This window comes from Aquila chrysaetos, chromosome 2 (assembly GCF_900496995.4).
Source record: "Aquila chrysaetos chrysaetos chromosome 2, bAquChr1.4, whole genome shotgun sequence".
Taxonomy (NCBI): Eukaryota; Metazoa; Chordata; class Aves; order Accipitriformes; family Accipitridae; genus Aquila; species Aquila chrysaetos.
The window spans coordinates 28,335,727-28,358,593 of NC_044005.1; the positions used below are offsets into that span (position 1 = coordinate 28,335,727).

Sequence of the window (22,867 nt, forward strand, 5' to 3'; positions counted from 1 at the left end):
CCCACTGTATAATAGATGCAAGCGCCTCATCTCTGATATAAAAGAGAATCGCTCCTCTGCTTGGAAGCGGGAAATTTAATTAGCTCAAGATTTATGTTTGATGTCAGGTGTCTGAAACTCTTGGATAAAATAGAAGTCACTGCTGCAAGGACAGAGAATACTTAAAACACAACTGCCATCTTCTCCCTGATCTCCCCCAAATCATTCTGCAAAAAGAACAGTAGGTTTACAGTGATATCATTATCCGGCCATTCTTAATGACTGTAATTATACCATGCTATGTCTAAAGCAACTAATACTGAAACAACAACAGCAACTACCAGAATAGCAGCGAGCAGACAGGATGAAAAGAGCAGGAAAATCAGTCAATGGCCATAACTGAAAAAGCGAGATAAAAACCCAGTCATGCGAAGACCAGTTCTCTGATGTAAACTGCAGGGGAAGGTGCTCAAGGTATCCTGCTATTGCTTTAGAGGAAGGACCAAGATCACCACTCTGCACTAGTGGTTGCAGCCTCACTAATCCCACTGTAAAGGGCTTCCAGTTCATTTGGACTGGGAAGCTGGATGTTAGAGCAGCCCAATCTTCTGCTACACATCATGTCCCCCTGAGAAAAGTCTGGACTGGACAAATCTCTGAAAAAGACTGAGAGATGGCAGAACAAACAGGCTGAAATGTTTGAGCAGGGGTCAGTCAGAGAACAGAAGACTGAATATTTAGGCAGTTGTATTCTGATTTGCTACTGCAGTGGCTGTGAACCACATAGAATACAAGAAGAGGATGAATATTGACACATTAGGTAAAAATAATTTATAGTTTTTAATAGCTCTTAAAACTGGAATGAGAGGAACAGTCTAACAGCAAGAATTACACTATTATATATCCACGCACAGAGTCCATGGAGCATGGTTGAAATGGTACCATCTGAGTATTACATTCCATAACATCAGTCATGAAACTATAGAATGGAAGTAAATGAAACACACATCACTGTATTCACAGCTTGAATAGAAAACAGCCTTTTTTTTCCAGGACTGCAAATAATGCCTTGCAAAGCATCTTTCTTTATCTATTTCTCCTGTTACAGGGTGATTTAGTTCTGTAATTAAAATGAAAATTGAGATTGTCCCTGTGATTTGAGGAAATCATAAAAAACCTTCTTGATTCTCTTCTCTTTCATGTCTATCAATTTAGGTCTTTAAAAAGATGAACCTCCACGTCATTTTACAAGAGACTTCATGGGAAAAATATATGGAGCTCCACAAAAACAATTTTTTAGACTGTTTGCTTGTGTCACTTAAACATGAATTCCAATTTAATTGAAGTATCAGGAGCATTGAAACTTTTAGATTGAAATTTTGTTAAACTTCTTCAACAGTTTGTAACTTATAAAAGTGATACAACTGGTTAGGAAGCAAGAAAACAGTTGAGGAGCAAAGAAAACAGGGAGCAAAAGCTGACAGAGAAGCTATCCATATTAATTGAAAGTTGGATTCTAAAAATATGTATTTCAGGTCATAGTACTTACTAGTACAAGCGGTCTCACTGAAGTTACTCTTCTATTTCATTATTGAAAACCACCACATTAACTGTAAAATAAGCCATCTTTTTCTCCCATCCTTCCATGCAATGTGCAACTCCTGGGACTGTGACATTCATCTGGCATTAAAACTCTGTCTCTCCATGCTATTATCTTTCTGTCAGATCTTCATCTCAACTTCAGAAGAGTAAAAAATAATTCTAAATTAAATTTTATTTTAACATTGTAAGTTTTTTCAAATGCCTGTTCATTAGGAAATTTGCTGAGATAAATGTAAGTTTCTTCCCATTATGACTTCCAGCCTGCAGCTATTTCTGCACCTCACACATTTCAACAGCAAATTGGAAGAACCTTTGCACAAAGATTTTTTGCAAAAAGTTTTCACTGTCCCTCTTCCCTTGTGAACATCAGACTTGGCAAATATATGGCTTTTAGAGCACTTGATTAAATCACAGAGGAGCCTCTTAAATTGTCATTGAAATAACTACCGGAACTTACTAAAAGCATGCCTAAATTTTATCTTAGAGCCTGGACATACCAATTCTTATCCTCAGCAGCTTCATTCAAAGGTGTGTGAACTAATGCAGATGTATATATCTTACACAGCTGAAGAGTAACCAATAATTTTATTGAATTGTCCTTCACTGCACCTGACCCCAATATGAAACCTATCAAAAACATACTTTTAAGTGAGGACAGTATTGTATTTTTATTTTGCTGTCTTATCTTTCTTTGCAATAGGGTTGACATGTCAGTGGTGTACCTTTTGCTGTACTAGTTAAAATTTGTTCACATTATTTGACTGTGAAAACTCCTGGTGCCAGAGCTTTTCAGTGAAATACTGTAGACTTTAAAATAAAAATAATTGGGAAAATATATATGTACTTCCCTATATAGAGAAATATTTCTCATACACAGCTGTGCTGTCTTAGGTAATATGTGAAAAATAAGCAGTATGCAATAGCATATGTCCATGTCAGCATTTTAACATGTAGGAGGAGTACACTTTGGAAGCATTATTAAAATAGAAGGAAACTGATTATAAAAATGGACAGACCACATAACTGAAAAATATGCAAATAAAAAACTTGTGATGATGTTCAAACAACAGAGCTATGTGAGAAAGAGGTAGTGGGATTAACACTCCCACATACTTCAAAACTGATTATTTGGATATAGCCTTCTTTGGTCACTGAAGATCTATGATTTGCATTAATCCCTAGCTTAAAGAGTACTGTGTTGAAACAATTAGTAAGCTAGAAACTCTATACTGCTCCTAACTGCTACGCAAATTTTCATTTCTGATACGTAATTTTAGGTTACTATCCAGAAAACATAATTTTCCTTTTGAGACATGACAGAGAAACAACACAGGAACAAACAGAAGCAGAGAACCTGCCCAACTTTATTCGGAGCCAATTTCCTCTCCCTTCTGTATCTGAACTAGATTCTTCCTCCTTTTCTTTTTCCTCCTTTTCACTTCTCTTTGCTTTTAAAGAAGGCTGGTATTGTTCTGGGATGTGCTTTCTTTTCAGAAAGTAAAAATTCAGGTGGAAATCAATGTTCCATCATTTATTCCCCAAAAGCTCATTTTAATTTTGGTTTGGGTCTTTCAGGCCTTCCATGAAACTCCGGTTTCAGCTAGGATTCACTTTCCACTTCATCTGCAAAGAAGTATGGTTTACAACACAGACCTCTTTCACAGCTGGAGAAGAAAATTGAATGGCTTCAAACAGCAGCAGCTACCAGATCACAGAATTGTAGAATAATTCAGGTTGGAAGTGACCACTGGATGTCTCTAGTCCAACCAACCTCCCTCTCAAAGTGATATCAACTATGAGATCAGACCAGGTTACTCATGACTTGATAAAGTCAGGCACTGGAAATCTCCAAGGATGGAGATGGCAAAACTGCTCTGGGCAACCTGTTCCAATAATGGACAGCCCTCATGGTGAAAAAGTTTTCCCTTATAACCAGTCCGAAACACTCTTGTTTCAATTTGAGTCTATTGTCTCTCACCCTCTTGTCATGCAGCACTGTGAAGAGCCTGTCCTTCTTGATAACCTCCTCATAGACATTGTCAGGCTGCTGTTAGGTCTCCCTGAAGCCACCAAAGAAAGAAAATTTTTTTTCCTCCAGGCTGAACAAGAGCAGTACCCTCAGTCTCTATTTACAGTGTAACTGGTGGCCCTCTGTCAAACTTGCTCCAATTTATAGATGTCTTACTTTTACTGAGGACCCCAAACTGGCTGCAGTATTCTAGATACCAGGAACCTTTCTCCTGGAGAAAAAAAGGGGATTGTTTTTTTTCCTGAAGGTCTCCACTTGTTTCCTTGCTTTGAAAATGCCTGTGTATGCATACAGTTGCACGTTCACACATACAGATATTCGGGACCTAAATATCTCTTCCCTGATCTTGTACAATAAAATGATATTTGGCTTTTTCTGGATTATACTAATGTTTGTGAAAGACAGATCAGTATAAAAATACATTTTAACGTTACTGTTTACACATGTATGCATTCAAAAATTGTTAATATATGCACATAGTCATTACTTTTATGAGCAAACCCCTAAGATGTGGTTGCGCATTAAGGCATGCCTTTAGGTATCCTTTGTACGCTTTAACGTTAGCCTCTAGTATTTGTTTTTTTCTTAAACTTGTTTCTCCTAAGTTAAAGGGCGATGCAGAAGTCTCAGTTAAAACAAGAAACAAAGAAAAAAAGTATGACAAAATGCTTTTTCTAAGGCCAAGGAAGACCTAAGAGCAGAAAGAGAAGGTACCAAATGGAGCCAAAATTCCCAAGCCACTGTCAATGCTGGCAGACAGAGACAAAAGAAGGTGCAAGAAGCTGGCAAAGGGATGAGAGAAAAGTAGGTGAAGGAAATGTGCGCCCTGCATAATAATGTGTCTCATTGCAGCTCCACATTTCAGATGAGGAGTGGAGCATGTGCAGAAGCCTATATTTTGCTCACTGGGGAGCTCTGAAGTCCAAAAGAGAAAAACTCCATGGAAATGTAGTCTTGAACAGCAAATCATCTAGCTAACTCACTTGGATCAAAGCACCAAACTTCCACCTCAGTCCAAAACAGGGTGTCTGAAAAATACTCTCAGTGCTTACTCTAGATTATCACAGCATGTCAAACAGTAAAATGAACTAAAAAGACCCAGCAGACATCTAAATAAGCATTCCTTAACTAGCTTCCACATACAAAACAGAGAGTAAATTTTCACTCATTTGGGATGGCCTGAGAAAAGTACTCTCTGCTTTGTCACTCATGATTATTGTAGCCATCCCACCCTTGGCCTAATACAGTCCCCACAGCTTTATGCACACGTGACATACATTCTTTTCTTCATCTCTCTCATTTGGCATGTGTTCAAAGTACTGCCACTCTGTTGGATGACAGAGGCTGCAGATGTTCACGTAACATAAGGGAAACTGCAACCAAAATGTTAAGTTGTTCATAAGAATCGTCATCATGGATTAATTTATAACCAAGGCAAAAGATAGGCCTGAGACCTCAAACATTGCTACTTATGCACTTATAGGAGTCCTTCTCGTTGCCTTTTACACCCCTCACCAGGTTCAATTGCAGGTGGCCTTCGGCTTTTCTAGCCATGTCTCTGTGTGCTCAGTGTCTCTACACAGAGAGGCTGTGGAGTCTTCATGGAGATATTCAAAACCCTTCTGGACGTGGTCCTGGGCAACTGCTCTCGGTGGCCCTGCTGGAGCAGGGGGGTTGGACAAGATGACCTCCAGAGCTCCCTTCTAACATCATTCAATCTCTGTGACACACAGTCATGTGATTCTGAGGGTCCCCTTCAGAATGCATTAGAAAAAAAACATCCTCCAAGGACAGTGAGGGAGGAGATAAATCTTCCACTTCTAATGTTCTAAATTAGTACGTAACTTGCATAACTTAGTAGTGATACAATAGTTCTTGCCCCAGGGGATACTCAGACGATCATTTCCACACCTTATGGCTAAACCCTGCAAATGCCATCATCAAGCATACAGGGAAATTCTGCCTGTTCAAATTAAAGGCTGTAAGTTAACAACATGGTACGTTCTAATGGTGATTCCTGCAAGTCATTATTGTTAACGTTTTTCAGATGGTTGAATGCTATATATTAGTGCAAACTTGATACACTATGTCAAAAATATAACTCAAAAGTCAATGAAAAATCTCCTGCAACGTGCAGAGACAAACACAAGCAAACTCTTAATTTCTGAAATATCAATACAAAAATTGCATTTCAGTTTTTAAATTATTCTACAAAACCCATTTATGTGAGTAATAAGGGTACTACAATAAATTCTTTCTAGCTTGGTAAATCATACCATAATTTGTTCACACACTAAATGCTGACCAAGTTCATTAAAAGCAATAATCACAAATTGCTTGGGGTTTCTATTCACTATTAACAGGCTTTAAATAAATGCCTATGAGATTTAGGAACAAAAGTTGTTTTTGAAACTTCCCTCCAAGGTTTTAATAAACTTAATGAGAGGGGGAAACTCAAAAAACCTCTAGAAACCCGAGTATTTTTCACTTGTAAATGCTGAAACACTGAAAACATACACAGTTTTGCTACTGCAAATGCTTTTTAGTCATAACTAACTAGTCCTCTTTATTCCCAATGAACGTAATATTCACACTACATTTATTATTTACCTCTGCAGCCCACATCCCTCAACACAGACATTCAGCCTTCATATTCACAATTTTCTGCTGTGTTGATGCCAATTCTCCTGCCTTTAACCTGCTGGCAGCTCTGTATCCCCTCTCACACAGGAGGTCAGGATGAAATGAGAGCTATAACCCCACATCACTCCATAAAACAACCTAACTCCTTCACTGGACCACACAGAGCTTTTCCTTAGGGACTAAAACCCACTGATCCATGCAAATGTTCAGTGCAGCTCACCTAAATTAATGAGAAAATGGCTATTTCCCTCATTCTACATACTGCTACAGAACGTAAGGAATTAAAACATACATATTATATTGAGGCTGAAAAACAAAACAGTTTAGAATTACGGATTTTATTATTTTAAAATCTATGTTGATTAAGTTAGGTATGTGCAAACAACCAGGGAAGAAGCAAGCACTTATGTCAACTGGTTCTTTTGTCCTCGTGTTTTTAAGTGAGCGCATCACTATAACACAGCTTTTTCATTTTTATGAGAATCAACTGCCAGCAACCTTCCCCTTCCCTTAGAAGAAACCAATAGAAAATTTAGGCTATAAGAAAAGGGCTTCAATTTCAAAGAGATGGTTGGTGAGCAGTAAAGCAGAAACACAGGCCTTGATTCATCGATGTATTCACATTTCCAACAAATACCTATTTGATAAGGCCATTTCCTCACTCAGTCAGACACAGTACAGAAAATTTCTCCTACAAGTCACTGATTTATATTAGTATTAATTATTTTACCTGTAATAAACACGCAATGTCTGGATTTCTTCTTCTAATTTTTTGCACTGTTGAAGAGCAGCCTCTTTTTCTTGTTGCAAGGCTATCAATTCTGCCTGTGAAATGATAAACATATGATAAACAATTTATTCAGAATATCCATATTGCTTTGAAAACATAACAATCCTTTGTGCGTTCATTTCAGCCACGCTTTATTATAATTACACATATAAAGTTATACTGTTTTGTAACGCTGCCTATTTAATTCTCATGAAAAATCCTTTCCTGTTGTAGCATTGCAATGGTTTCTATTTTTTTTTCCCAGCAGAACGATGTTTTGAATGGCCTCGCTCACATATATGGTAAACTTTTTGAATGGCTAAGTTAAGACCTCTTCAGTTCAGCCAAGTGTTTATCAGCAAACATATTTCACGTCAATATAATGTTCCTACAGGGCAAAACTGTTGACCGACACATAGAGAATGAAGCAAGGCACTCAGCCGTAAACTACCGATGCACGACTCTTGGTCTGCACATGGCCCTCCGGCTGCTAAGCGCAGCTCCTACGGTGGGAGCCACTGGCTGATGTGACGGGCAGGAATGCTGCCGGAGAACCCGCGCCCTGAGCAGCGGCAGGCGATGAGCCAGCAGGGACTGCTGAGACCCGCGCTGCCGGCTCGCTCCGGGGTCTGGGTGCGTTCTCACCCAGGATCTGGTTTATAGCGGAGTGAGGGAATCCCTGAGCAATCGCTGTCATCTCCCACCTGTGACCCTTCCCGGATGTTCCCCCTCCCATTGTTTATTCACACCACCCTGTGAAGGGCTTGTGACTCACAGCCATTATGGAAATTGCAGCATGTGGCTTGTAGGTCAGGAAGGTAGCCAGCCCCGACATGGCCTTACAGTTAAAGAGGAGGTAGGAGAAATAAGTACTCAGCTATATTTAATATGGCTCTATAGCTTAATCACCATTAATTTAAAAATGTCCAGTTTCAATAGCACTGCAGGACTCCCTTGAGGGCCCAGGTACCATATAAATTATCTTAAAATCAGCAGATGAATAATTGTTGTAACAACAAATAAGACCGGGCTTGCACAGCAATTCTTTGACACATGAGCCTGAGCATTGGGCTGCTTTCCAATGTTTTTAATTCATGGAGTAAGTTATTAATTGTACAAATTGTAGAGCCCCAAACCAAGAGGCACATGTGTGAGAAACGCTGACTGCGGATTCTGCCAACTCTTCAGGACAGCGCTGTGGAAAAGTTTCTTCGTAAATTAAAGACCTGTTACATGAGCTACAAACACATGAAGGGAAACGCACAGAGTTCAGCCTCTAGCTCTGCCAAACTCACTGTATAATCATGAACGACTGCCTGTATGCCTCAAAATCTCTCTCCTTAAACAGAGCTCCCACTTGCTTCTGTTTCCTGTTTGTCTATTAAAACTGTAGGTCTTCAAGGCAGGTGTTTTACTGTTTACTGTCAACTCCCAGTCATCTATGGGCAATTTATTCTCCTGGTTGATTAATCATGTCCTGGATACATGGCTGACTCCTGGCAAATTTTATTAAACACCGCATTGCACAAATGCAGCCACACAACCAGTCTCTGCACCGTGCTGCTCAGTGTGTCATGTTGCATCCATGGTTTTGCATTGCTTGGGTACAGGACCCACCGCTGTAATTGCTCCTGTAACAGACATTCATAAACTTTTAACAGGAAGTTCCCCGGAAAATAAAAACCAACTTTCTTACTATATGGAGGGTTCCTTCAGCTTTGAAAGGAAAAAGTGTTAATGTTTAACCTCTGAGTGACAGTGTTTTAGAGCTTCTGATACTGAAAACAATGTACTGGATGCTGGCAAGCCCTAACTCCTGTCAGCAAGAGGTTAAAATCCTCTGCAGGTGAGCCTCTTGCCCAGTGCTGCTTGCTGCCTTGCAAGCAGAACTCACAGAACACAAGGATGTTAGCCAAACCAAGCTATTTTCTGTAATTATACTGTTCTGTAGGTGAAACAACATTCTTAAAAATTGGAAAACACGCTTGAATCAAAGTAGGTGGTTTGTTCTAGAGGCCAATAATTAACATCCTTGCCAATTTTCAGTGTACTGTGAAGTGTGATTGAAATGGTAGACTGAAGGAAATGTTTGCAGCTGACACACCTACTCACGGAGAGATTAACGGCTAGTCTCTTTGGAGAACTATCATAAAAAAATACTCCTAGTGTTCCACTTGTTTTTCAGGACAAAAGTCAGAAGGCACTACAGCCTGAAGACTCTTATTTATGACAGTTTTTCAGCAGAGAAAACTGCACTAATTTGAGTTGGTTTGCATCTGGGTTTGCACCAGTAAAAATAACAGCAGAATCAAGTGCTTTGGATTTAACAAAAAACAGCTACAAAAACTGAAGGAAAGAAATGTAGACATTTGCTAACCTCCTCAGTAGCGTGTAGTGGGGTTGATACTAGGGGGCTGCATGAGACCAACAAAAATTCTAGCACAAGAGTTTTTATGCACAGCATGCAGCCGTGCAACAAAACGAACCATCATACACAGGCCTGAAGAGTGGTAAACACAAATAAATGACTCAAATATCCTTCCAAAAGAGAGATGTCTTCCTAGACATCCTAGACTAGAAGAAAGAAAGCAAAACAGTGCCCAACATAAAATTAAATTGCTAACTAAAATAATGGTGCCTGCACTACTATAAAACATTTGGAAGACTCCTATAATGTCTATTGAAATCCATCCATAGTGCACATGGCAAAAATCCTACATGAGCTCACCTCTACTAATAACAATAGCTGCTTGGGAACTTTTTAACAAAATATTATTCCTTTGGAAAATGTCAAGCTGTGGAAATCAGAACTCTTCACAGAAATAGATCAATTTTGATTATATTTTTTTGGAAGGTAGGGTAAAAGAAGGAGCAACAAGAAGAAAAAGAATTGCACTCAGGTTCCTCTGGTGGAGGTTTTCCCTAAAAAGGTCAATTTAGAGGTAAGGTTGGTCACCACTTTGGTATAGGGGTCACCCTCAGTGAAGTTCCTGTTTAACCGTGAAAGGGTATTCTGATCACTGGGATATGCTGTTTCTCACAATTTTGTTTTGCGCACAAGTTCCTGCACTTTCATATTTGGTTTAACGTGGATAGATCCCTCCCCCTTCTTTGTCCGCCCCCCCCCCCCCCACTTTCCTGTAAAAGAGAATGCTCGTTTCTACACTTTTCCCATTTTGCATTTTAGCAAACAGTTACTTGTTGAAAATTTAAATTTTCCAATTAAATCTAAAAGCTAATTGCTACCTATCAAAATTAAAATAGCCAATCTTGACTAAGAAAATATCATTACTGATCCTTTTGCTGTTGCTTTTGTTTCAAAATATTTAAATGAACAATGCTATGTGCTTTGTTAACCCAAAGGCTGGAAAAACACAAGACTTAAGCAAAGGAAAACAGTGTAAAACTAGTTTTTATCTTTTCCTAATTCCTCTAGGGCAAACATGAGCACCCTCAACTCTAATCTAAATTGAAAGAACACACAGCATCCTATGCTGTCAGGTTCCCTGTGGGTGAGAGATGGTTTTTATAATGCTTTTCAACATCCAACAGAAGGAAAAAAACATTCAATGAACTCGAGTAACAAAGCTTCATAGCTTTATCTTTTTACTGATTTTTTTTTTTTCATGCATTTATAGAGAGCATATATATTTCCACCTATGTATATTTATGGAGAAGATATATTTCTCCTTCCTTACATAGGCTAAACAAACAACCTTTTCTGTTACCTCTCAGTAAGCAGGCTCTCCATTCTGATCAATTCAAACCCATCTCTCATCAGTACTTTGCTAGCAATACGTCCTAACTCCAGTGAAAACACCTTACCTGATACACTCTTGCATCCATTTTGCTCACAGTCACACTCTGGTACCTGTCTGTTCTCCTGCCCACTGGTATTACCCGGCTAACAGTGGAAATTCTTATTCATCCTGAAACGATGTTACCTTACACTTGGTACCACTGAATTCCACCCCACTGCTTTTATTTTTCCAGGACTTGAGGCCATTCCAATCTTTCTGCAAGACAGCTTGAACTTGCTTTGTATCAATAATATCTCCACTTTGTATTAATAACATATCCCAGCTCTGCGTCATCAAGCAATTTCATTGGTACGCTGTTGCTCTTCATGCCAAAGGTTCCCAAAGACAGCATTAAAGAAAACTGGTTCAGCACCAATTGGTGAGAAATTGGAGAGAAATTCCACTAGTGAAATCCTTGGACCTTAACGTTTCTCCTTTCAAAGCTGTTTGCTGTTGCCTTCCTGCTAACTAGTTCCTTATTGCCTTTGACTAATCCCTCATCTCTTTCATGGGTACATGACATTTTGCAGACAGACATGAGCTCAACATGCCCATCCTTCCAAACAAGAGATGCTAGGTGAACCCAGTTAACAGCAAGCAGCATTTCCCACATTAAGCTTGTGCCTGCTTGTAAAATAATAATATACACATTCTCCACCATAATTAATAATTTTCCATATGGCACCACATATAAGCTTATGTGTCAGCTTATATTTAACAAGTTTCATTGTCTAAATAACCAGTTATCATACCAAAGAATAATTCTTGCATGATCTTACTTGGGTGAAAGTTGTACTTCAATCCATTGTTGATGGATCCATGCTTTAAAAACATTTTCCTTCCAAATCTACTCTGAAGCCTCACAAAAAAGACTAACTGGTCTACAATTATCAGAATTATGTTTTTTGCCCTTCTGAATATAGATGCTGCCTCTGCTAATTCCTTGTCATATTACACTGTACACAGCCTCATAGGATTTATTAAAGAACTTTACTATCATTCCTGCAATTTCAGGTACCAGCTCTTTCAGAATTGGGGATAGAAACCATCCATTATCCCAATCTGAGCACAATAATCTATTGAACAGCTATGATGTACTCCATTTCCATACGTTCACTTTTCTTAACCCCTGTCCTCATGGTTGACATCATCATTGCCCAATGCTAAGAGGAAAAAAAATAACATCACACACTTTTGGACCTAATCCGGATTATCCTTGATCTCCATGCCATGCTCAGAGCGGTGGCTCATTTCCTCTTTCCTTGTTTTCATTTCAGTCGTTCCACTATTGTTCGTTCTAATTTCCTTTCCAAGGGCCGATGTAGCTTATAGCTAAATAGCTCTGGCAATTTTCATTTGTCTCTATATCTCCTGTTTTCTAAGACGTAACTTTCTTGCTTAATAAGTATTCTTCTTGTAGAAGACTTATTCTTACTTTATTCTTATTGAGATTATAATTAACCCAATTAGAACTGACACCCTTCCCACCCAAAGCATTTTCCCCCAGCTTGACTGAGATATCCATCAACGTGCAAGTATTCCTTAACTCGGTAATAGCTGCTACCAACAGCTTGCTTTCTACTGATCCAGGATATTCCTATGGATTAGAAGAAGGCTGGATGAGAAGTCTGGAGAGTCTCAAAGGTCGTTTCTGCAATTTATGGACTCAACCATTTACACTCCGTAGAGCTGTATAATGGGGAAAGATGGCAATAAGATGTCTTTCTGCTCCTTTGGTCCTATGTTATCTGGCGACTGAAATGGAATCTAGCCACAAACGCACAACTGAGAATTGCTCCATTTCTCGTGGGACAGAAGTATGTTTCTGCTGATATTAGCAGGCTAGCTGGACAGTAAGAGGTCAGGTGTCTTCCCAGGGCAGCAGGAGACTGGGAGGGAGAACAAAGGTTTCTTTCATTCTGAATTAGAATGAATAAACAAGAAAAAAGAAATCTGGAAAAATGTTTTCAAACCATTGAAGAATTATTTTAATTTTACACTATTTTTAATGCTTTTACTTTTTACACATCATCTCAATAAGAGGAGTACGTACTGCGCGATAGAGCAGGTCATGTTGTGACACATTATGACATCCAACTTCTAACCATTCTGTTATTTTTACATTAGCAGCTGCTACTTAGTGCAGATTACAACAGCTCATCTTAGTTTCTATATCAAAGTGTCAACATATCAAACTGTTCCACCAACAACAGAAGCAGGTGACACATTGATCTAGAAAAGAATATAAGCACTTGTCTTATTAATTAGGGGATCGGAGGTTTTCAGGGTCAAGAAAAAGACTCCAGCTAACAGGAAGGGACTGAAAACGCCTAGCACTCTAGTAATACACTAAGTGATCTCCTTGTTTTTTAAATCACAGTGCTAACGTGTCAAACTGTTTACAGTATTACAATACAAACAGGGGACACGTTGACCTAGAAAATTAGATAAAATGTTTCAACTTCTATTTAAGTATCAGCTGCCCTTGACGATTTTAAAAATGAAAAGTGAAAATAGAACTGTACTGTAGTAATGTTATAAATTATTGACACATCATGAAACACATAATTAACAATAATAAATCCAAATTTAAAATGTAAAATTAAAACTTCAAGTGGAATTTTAGAAGTTTGAAATGTAGTTTCAAATATTCACCAAATAACACTTCTGGGAGATAAACTTGAGTTGGAAAAGTTTGGAATACTAACTGAAATCATTAGAAGTGCATGAAAGTTATTTCTCAACACATCATTTTCTAATGGAAATAGTTTTTACTAAACCTATCTTTACTTAGAGTAAATCAAGCAACTGTATTACTGATCCCTGATGGATCTGCACTGCTGTGGAGGATCAGTACAGCTAGAAAAACTACACTGAAGAACCTACCCTGAGGGTTGTTTCTGTGTGTGAATTTCAGGGTAACAGTGATGGTGGTGGGAACTCTAACAGCCTTTAAGCTACAGCTTCCCCCAACACACCACCACAACCACACCCGGGTTGACATTCCCTCTGGGCACAAAGGAATGGGATCTCAACAGCAAACATGACCTTTATGAGTTTGCATCAGGATCAAACAATTAACCATAATAAGATTTTACTCTACAATCTAATGCTATTGTTGGTCAGAATAAAGATCAGTTAATGAAACTTTTTTTTTTTTTTTAATAAAAAGCATTGTTTCACTGGAACAATAATGCCCTGTGAAAATGCATTGGTTTAGATGGAAATATTTCTGAAGAATGTCAGGCAGAATTTCTGACAGAATAGAGAACCCCTCCCCAGCCATGTGATTAGGTTATTAGTTTTAGATGCAGAAACCTAATGTTAAGTCCCAGTCTCTTGTGTTAACTCATTCTGGAGTTGGCAGACTCCCAACAGCGAGAATACTTCCCTGCTCTAAAGTCATGTGAATTACCCATGTTTCTGGTGACTTCCATTGGTCTATGTCCTCCCTCTGCGACTGGGACAAATAATTTTTTATTAAAATGCTAAGTATGCGAAAAGCAGATCCAGACAGAAGATGCATCATGGGAACGGAGACTAACTCCACAGCCCAGCCATCAAAATGTTTGAGGGTGCCCAACTTGGATCAGGGAGCTGAAGTCAGGGTTTTCACATACAGGATGCAAATGCATCAACAATGGCTTTTTAGCATGTATAGGTGCATCTTTTTCAGTTACTTTACAAAGAAAGTCTTAATGTTTTTTCTTATTGGAATTAAAAATGGTAATCCCATAATCTCGCTTTTATTCCAAAATGGAATTGTCATTTTCAAGAAGTGTTGTGCTGCAAGTCTACCTAATGCCACCTTCCCCAACTCAGTCTTTATGCTATCCCTGACTTAATATTTTTAGGGAGCTTTTCAGAAGACTTGCAAAAGATGTCGCTATCTGAGGTCCAGACTCTTGTCTTCATCACAACAACAAATTCCCCAGGAAGAATACATGATCATACTATATGAATATTGCTTGTATGGTCATTCATTTCTGAGAAGTCCTGTTGTGACTGGGATGATGGCAACAGACCACAACAAATATGCAGATTATGCAATCAGGGAAAAAAAAAAAAAAAAAATCACCAAATAGTCTTTTACTGCTCTGTCAAAGAAAATGAAAGGATCCAATAGCATTTTTACCCAGAATAGGTACATATCTGGTTCATTTTATTACAATAAGAGTAAACTTAATATCTACTAATTATCTTAAAGCAATACCAGTTGAACCATTATGCCTAAGATGTGAATGCCTCATTGTTGTACTGTATGGTTACATCACACTGGGAAGTGCACTGTACCAGCAGATTTTGACAAGCAGTTTACTCTTTCACCTAATGATGTGCCCAAATGAGCACATATTACGGGCAGATTCAGTCCGTTATCACATTATGCAAGAAAGTGTCTATATGAAATGCTCATGATATTTTTCAGTGAGAATTAAAAATTTGCTCATCTAACCTCAGATACGATGTTGATACAAAGTTTCTTCATCATCTGCAGTATTATTTTGTAATATCCTACACTTCTTCCAAGCAATATATGGTATATTGAAATTGTAGGAGAAATTAGCTATTCAAAGGACAATCCAAGGCATGTGATGAGTGTGTGAGACTAATACATGGAATCATTTTATTGTAAAGAATGATTCACGGAGTGAGGAAGATTAATTTGGAATTCTGCCCCTGAGAGGTTGACCCAAAACTGTAATTGACTTCCCAGGGCCAAGATTTCATTTATGGTTTCCATTTGTTTGAGTACATAGCTAAAAACCCCAGAGATACCATCATACATACCTACTATGTGCATACGGATAACCACCTACCGATACCGCAAAGGTTATTTCAGGTAAGATATAACCTTAGTGACAACAAAAAGATTCCTGAAAACTTTCAAGGATGACAGCTCTAAAATACACATTCATAACTGCATTGGGCTTTGCACGTAAATAATGTCATGTGCAGAGATGCTGACCTTTTAGTAGGAGGGATTTTATTAAGAACACAAGCTGGAGGTGCTTTAAAACAGCAAGTAGTTAGGGCTCCATATATAGATAGGTAGGTACTTTAGACACTATTAAACCATGATGCACACTGTGAAAAGAAAACCAAAAGAAAACAAATGAAGACTTTGTTTTAATAGAGAAGTAAAAAGCCACTCACAACAGTTATTTTTGCATAGTAGCTATGGCTTTAGAATCTATATGAAAATAATAAAAGTTAATTCCTTTACTTCTCAGATTAAAGACTGCTTTCAGCTGTGGGCATGTGGAAAGGGCACATTTCTCCATGTTCTGTAATTCAGGTTTGGCCTTGGTGACATCACAGACTTCATTTCTGATCTAAAAATTAGCTGGAAAAATGCAGTTTCAAATAAATAATGGAAAGACATCAGCAATACAGAGAAACTTATCTGAAGGGAAAATAAAGCACATTATTTTGGACATGGTGTATACTGTTTATCTGAGGAAGCCTTCTTATGTCCCCCTTCACAGCTGCATAGGTAACTGGACTAGAAAACAGACACCTCCCTTCTAAGGCAGACCAGGTTATCAAATATAAGCTTAAAACAAAGAAGAAAAAACCTCTCTGATCTACTTTAATAACAGACATGTTTCCCTCAACTGTGAGAGACCTGACTTGCTTCACACGCACCACGAAGACTATTACACTTTATAACAAACTTCACTGGCAACGTCCTTAGGGGAAATCAAGAAGGAAACAACCACGTAGGCTGGAGTGAGCCGAAGAAGCCTTCCACGTGGTGTCTGAGACCTACTGGCAGATTACTCTGGGAAAGCTTCAAATGTCAGCACCCACGATAAACCCGTTGTCCACGCAAATGACTTTGGCCACTTACGATATCAAGTCAGTATCTGCCACAAACAGCAAGTTGTCAGCACAGGAACCAAAAGGTAGTGTTGTAATGTTGTCTCAGAAGCTTTGCGGAAACAAAGACCCTATTCAATAAAAACAACGTTCCCCTCAGCCCCAAAAGTGTCCTATCCAGTTCAGGGCGGAACTGAACTGGCAGAAGAACAGAAGAAAGTTTGTGTTACAGCCAGACATGTTTTATCTGTGCTGCAGCCAGAAACTCTGTGTGCTTTCAGGGCTCTCTGTCTGGTACATTTTCAGGATCTGCTAACAGACCCCAAACTGACCACAGCAGTCACCTCTCTATTGCTAAAAAGAACCGGCCAGAAACTATGCTCCAGCCCTGATATCTACTGGCATGACCTGCCTTGTGTTACCATGTCAAAAGCTCTCTTCTGTTCACCCCTAAAAGGAAGGGCTGCTAACACCGGATTGTCAAAGGGGAATAGGCCCTGGTACATAGTATCATTCAAAGGCATTGTCTGGGAGAGCAGGTTAAAACCGTGCCAGGGAACTTTCTAACAAAAAGCATAGATGATTGCATGTCACTGTGCAAGCCCGTGTCTTGATCCTATTTTAGTTACTAGAGTAGGCACAGGTAATTGGTCTTGTCAACTAATAAGGGCTTAATAAACTTGACCAAGACTGATAAACCTGACATATATGAGTTTGGCTGACAATTTGCTTCTCCCACTCCCAGTAGGCTGGTGAGGCATTCTTGACTGTTCAACAGGTGTCACCCACAGCTCCACTCCAAGGATGCAGGAGTAATTCTTGCTGGGGTAAATCTTTCTAAACTTACTTCACTACTCAACCTCTATTGCAGATCCCCATTATTGTAAAGTCCTTGGCTTTGACCTTTGACCAGTCATTGACCATGACCTTCCATTCCCGGTTGGACTTGGTTACTCTTTGGCTTCTCTGTTATGAGACATTCACTTATTACAGTTCCTTATCCCTGATTTCAGCGTGACGCCAGTCCAACTGAGACAACTTAGTCCAACTGAGACACTCTGCAACATTTCACAAGTCTCTTTTCCTTAAGAAAATATGTACGTTGAAATAACTCATGCTTCATAAAAGGAGCAGAAAAAAGCATGCAAGGCAGTAACTTGAGCAAAAAAGGAGTGAACAATTTACGCTCCAAAGCTTATAACTGATGCTAAGTGATAATATACTCCAAATTATAACCTTTCATGCGAAGAGACAGAATGACTGTTGCCTCTTGACAAACAGTACTTCTGCAGAAGGCAGCAGAGTCTAATCGCACTATCAGAATTAAACTACAAATCTTCCATAAAAGCCATGAGTCTGTACAGGATTATAAAAATGAATTGTCCCAATCACTTCAGTGGGAATGCTTCAGTCCATAACTCTTCCAGGATTTGGAAGAAAAGGCAGAGAAGAGCTTGAGTTAATATTTACTACTTCACCTTGTGGTCTTCACCTTACGGAAAATGAATTAGTAGCAGGTATACACACTCAAATTTATCTGATATTTTCATACACACAGAAACTCAGAATCAAAGCGCTGAGTTCAGCAGCAACTGTTACACTTTAGAAAAGAATAAATCATTATTGAATAAATGTATCCGTTAGCAGGAAAATTGGGAATAAGAAAGAATCCATGAGTATATGCCTCACACTGACATGGCCACACCTTAACTACCAAGACATTCTCAAACCAACTTTGAACCTGGCAAGCCTGTTAGTACTTCTCCTTTGATATCTGAAGCTCTCATCAGACAATGCAGCAAGACAATTTGGGCTCTTTCTCCAGCTGGATTAATGTTGTGCCTAGCACTTTGGGGAAAAAAGACAAAGCTGCATGCCTGCTCCCGAGGCTGGCTGCAGGCTTCACTACCTTGAGCCACTTGTGCAACTGGGTGACTGTGAGTTTCTGAGACGCTGTGAACAAGCTACCATCATGTCTCCTGTGATGACAGGATCCTCAACAGATAATTTAAAACAGTTTCACTTTCAATCTGGGCAATTCTAGATTTGTAAAAGGGATCAATTATACTGAGTCTGAATAGCTGGTGCTGGTTTTGACCAGAACAACTCCCTGAATCTTGCTTTCTCCACAATCCTACTGCAATGCTTTCCACCCAAGTAGAACTCAGACTTAGGATTTAAAATGAAAGTAAGAAAAGCGAATAGAGGTGTTCGTGAGAACATACATTTAAGTCTTTATAGGAACCATCTGTCTGATGGAAAAAGTACAGGAAAGGATTCAATAGACAGCACCTTCCTATTGAATCAGTAGGGGATGGGCACCCAATGGACTGTTATGGACGCTATACTGTTGGATGAGATCTGTTGATATAGGTGAGTTACCTTCACTCAGGATTCAAAAGCATATTCTGATACTAAAGTTCTCTGGTCCTTTCTGCTAAAAATCTATTTACTAGATTTTATAAGAGGTAATCACATTTCCCCCTACTGCCTATCTATTTGATTAGATTCTATTAGATCTTTGCCTTGGGCAAAAGCATTCTTTCCACTTCCTACCTAAGTTTTGGTGCATAGTTGCAGAACTTGTCCAAATTTCTGTTGCAACTCACTCAGACTCAACTACATTTCAACTGGAAAAAAAGCTAGTTGCTGCATATCTGATAATTCTTGTAATCTTCAGAGGAAGGAAGAGGAAGGGAAGGGAATGAGAAGAGTGATACATTACCCACAGGCATTTTTCTTTAAAATAATAACTTGCAAAATGAAACAAAATAACCCACTGAAAAGATAAACATTTTTGTCAACTATCAAATGCTCCAGCAATTTTCCACAGTATAATCTAATGCAGAAGGTGTGTTTTTTCCCTCTTATTTGTGCAAGACAAAAGAAACCATTTCAATCACCAAAGATTGTTGTGTACAAAAATCATGTCCTGATAAACCCAGACAGTAAACACTTCCCTACATTACTATCTCACAGCTAGAATTTTAGCCAATGCTTTGGTTTTATTTGTTCAAAGCATATCTTATACTTTTTCACTGCACCTATTATACATTTCTGCACTTGAACACCTGTTGAACTAAACTTGTCTTGCCAGAATATTTTTAATTATGCAATCTGTATTCTGTCAATGGCAAGCACTTGGGTAGAATTTCTTATATACCTTTCAACATACCCAGCAGGCAATTAAGAACTCAGTGTACAGAAATATTTGCCAACTGAAATGTTAGTGAGACAAGTTTAATCAAGTGATCTTGACTAACTTTTAGCAAAGAATCACAATTTTTTCATCATCAGTTTACCGCTTCAAAATACCACTTTAAATGCTATTTCTTAGAAATTTTTATTGACTCAGTCATTCACACAATCTGCAATACATGCCTGACTTGCGGAATACTTCAGGCAATAGTTCCATTAATACTTGAACACTTTATTTTCATGGGTAGCATAATGAATGCCAAATTTGTCTCCAGCTTTTAAGAAAATTCGGTTTTGCAGGGAAAATCCTGACCCATTGAAGCCAACAGAAGTTCACTGTTGACTTCAATGGGATTAACATTTCCCTGTATTTGTATACATGCATTCTCTCTATTTAGTGATGAGTATTCCAATTATATGTGTGCTGTACCCAAGGATAACACACAGAATAAGTCTAATTAAGAGAAATGTCTTTGACTACGTGTTTGCTGACTGATACTATAAATGTAGATATTTAGACAAGCTTTGTGCAGGACCCTCTCCGATTCTGTAATGCTAAAATGCTGAGATATTTGTGCAGTGCAAGGTGCCACCTGGCATTTACTTTTAAACTGACCAACGTATGCAGATTTCAACAGAGGAAGGAAAAAACACCGTCTGTGTAACAAATTTTGTGAAGGATCTGAACAGCAGTAATAGAATTCTTCAAATAACCACCACTTTCAGAATGATGACACCTTTTTTGGAAAGGGGTGTGGAGCTATTAAACTCATACACAAATGGGGAAACCCATTACTTTCTTTTGCAGGCTGCTGGATTGGCAGCCCTATTGCATAGGCATGCTGCTGCGGATTGTAGCTGTTGTATGAAACTCCACAAAATGCTTTTGATCCATTTTATCTTGCAACTTAGCAAAGAAATGTTGCAATAAGAAACACCAACAAAGATCTGAAAAACTTAAGCTCTGGATTACCATATTGTGTTCTCCTGCTATTCAATGTGTCAGACAAAGGCAGTGGTGTTCAAAGTAGAAAAAGAAAAAGAAAAAAGAAACTGGTCACAGAAAGTGCAGAGCACAGAGTAAATAATATTCCTCCACATCCCTACTCTTTCATAGATTTGTTGTTAAAAGAGTTGCAGCAATTAGGCTTTTGTTAATTACCAGCTGTTGAAACAGATGTGTTGACTGTCCTTATTAGCCAACAGCTGGGACAGGAGAACAATTGATGCTGTCTAAAACCAACAGCCAGCTGCTTTGCAGTAATTATCTCCTATCGATAATACAGGTGATAAAGGCAGCAAAAAGGTTATGAGCTTCAATAACCAAGGTACCGTTATTGAATATCACTGGAATTTATGGTTAATTTTAGAAAATGAGTAGAACAATAAGTTGCTACATCTGCTTCCTATCTGGATCGTGTCAAGGTCAAGCAATATGCAAATAATAGGGAAAATACAATTAGAAAAGAAACCCGCAAGTTTGGTTTGGATTTTTTTTTCTTAACCCTCTTGCTGTATTGCAAATGCCTTGCTGATCTTTAAGGAATGCTTTCTCTTTCAGGTGACTATGACTAGATGTTATTCATCATTAACTGAGTTTCCCGATACGCCTTTCCTTGCATTCAAATTTACCATAAATGACTTTTTGGAATGTGCAGATGGCTATTCCTACCTGTTGGAAATTTTATTATACAATATGTAATAAGCTATGATAAACAAATGATTGAAGAGGGGGGCCATCCCTCTAGAGAGTTCGGTTCTAGTCTCAGGCATGCCATCAATTCTTAAGGAAATTCACATCACTTCTTGGAATTCAGTTTCCCAAGTGTTAAAATCGGAGAACTATGTTTATCTTGATTGATCACTTTGTGATTGATGACTTTAACATACTATTTAAATGCAAAGTAATGCTTGCATAATACATTACTGTAACAGGAAAAAAATGCATGCCTTTGTATTATTGATATACGTCAAAGGTTTTAAAATGAATAGTTCTTTTAGAAGCATAGGGTCTGACTTCCACGAATGGGACCTACAAGCAAAACTGCTAATATCTACACGGAATATATCAGCATAGGTAGTCGGATGGTTTGTATTTACTTTTGCTCCTGCTTTGATTTGTATTTTCTCATCTCCACACCCTATTAAAGTGCATTAAAAGAAAAGCAAAGCAGAGATTTTAAACCATTTCTATTAGCTGCTCAGTTCATCTCAAGCCAACAAAAGACATGTCTACAAGAATCTACAACCATGTCTGTTCACTAATTAGTCTGCACTTAAAGACACTGCCTTACTGAAAACAAGGATTAAGGCTAGTTGAATACTCTCCTTTTCATAGACCTCCCTTATGTCTCTGTTGGGTCATCATAAGCAGCTTGTTCTCTGAGCTTTAAGTAGGGAAGCTTGACAATCAGTTCTGGGGTCCTCAGTAGGCACTGGGACAATTAACAGGAGCTACCAACATTTTAAGGGACATGTAAAGAAATCAACTAGCCAAAAAGTTTCAACAACAGGGATGGGTAAAAATGTATCATACTCCCACAGCAGCTATGTTTTAAGAAATGTACACTGCAGGATACATTATTTTTTATTTTGAAATAAAGCAAAACAATGTAATTCTCTGTTCCCACTTCAAAAGAAAAAACCACCTCTTTATAGCAAGAAAATTGACATGGATCCTTGTACACACATCCTCACATCTATTAACAGGAATCCACAGCACGCTATAAAAGAAACATGAGAACTTGAGCCTAGTTGTCAGTTTTCTACTTTTGGAAGAACACTAAAAAAGATGGGAAAAGGAAAGGAGAAGTAATGGTTTTAAGCAACGGCTTTTCATATGCTTTTCATTCTTTCTTTATTTCTCCAGCTGCTTCTCTCTACCCTTGCAGTGTTTTCAGGCCGTTACACTCGGTTTTCCCCTGGAAGGCAAAAACTTGGCTCTTTGCCTTTTGTTTGTCATCCATGAATGAGTTGGGGGGGGTGGCTTGGGGGGAGGGGGAAAGTGGTTTAGTTTTGGTCCCACTC

General features: G+C 38.6%; 1 protein-coding gene across 4 annotated transcripts in view; it reads right to left on the bottom strand.

Annotated features, from left to right (window-relative positions):
* The window catches only part of MIPOL1 (mirror-image polydactyly 1), a 195,291-nt gene that overhangs the window by 43,765 nt on the left and 128,659 nt on the right, over positions 1–22,867 (bottom strand). For all 4 annotated transcript variants that reach the window (XM_030033201.2, XM_030033183.2, XM_030033194.2 and 1 more), the window contains one exon: positions 6,984–7,078. In XM_030033201.2, the coding sequence (XP_029889061.1) occupies positions 6,984–7,078 (95 nt within the window). The remainder of the gene's footprint in view (positions 1–6,983; positions 7,079–22,867) is intronic.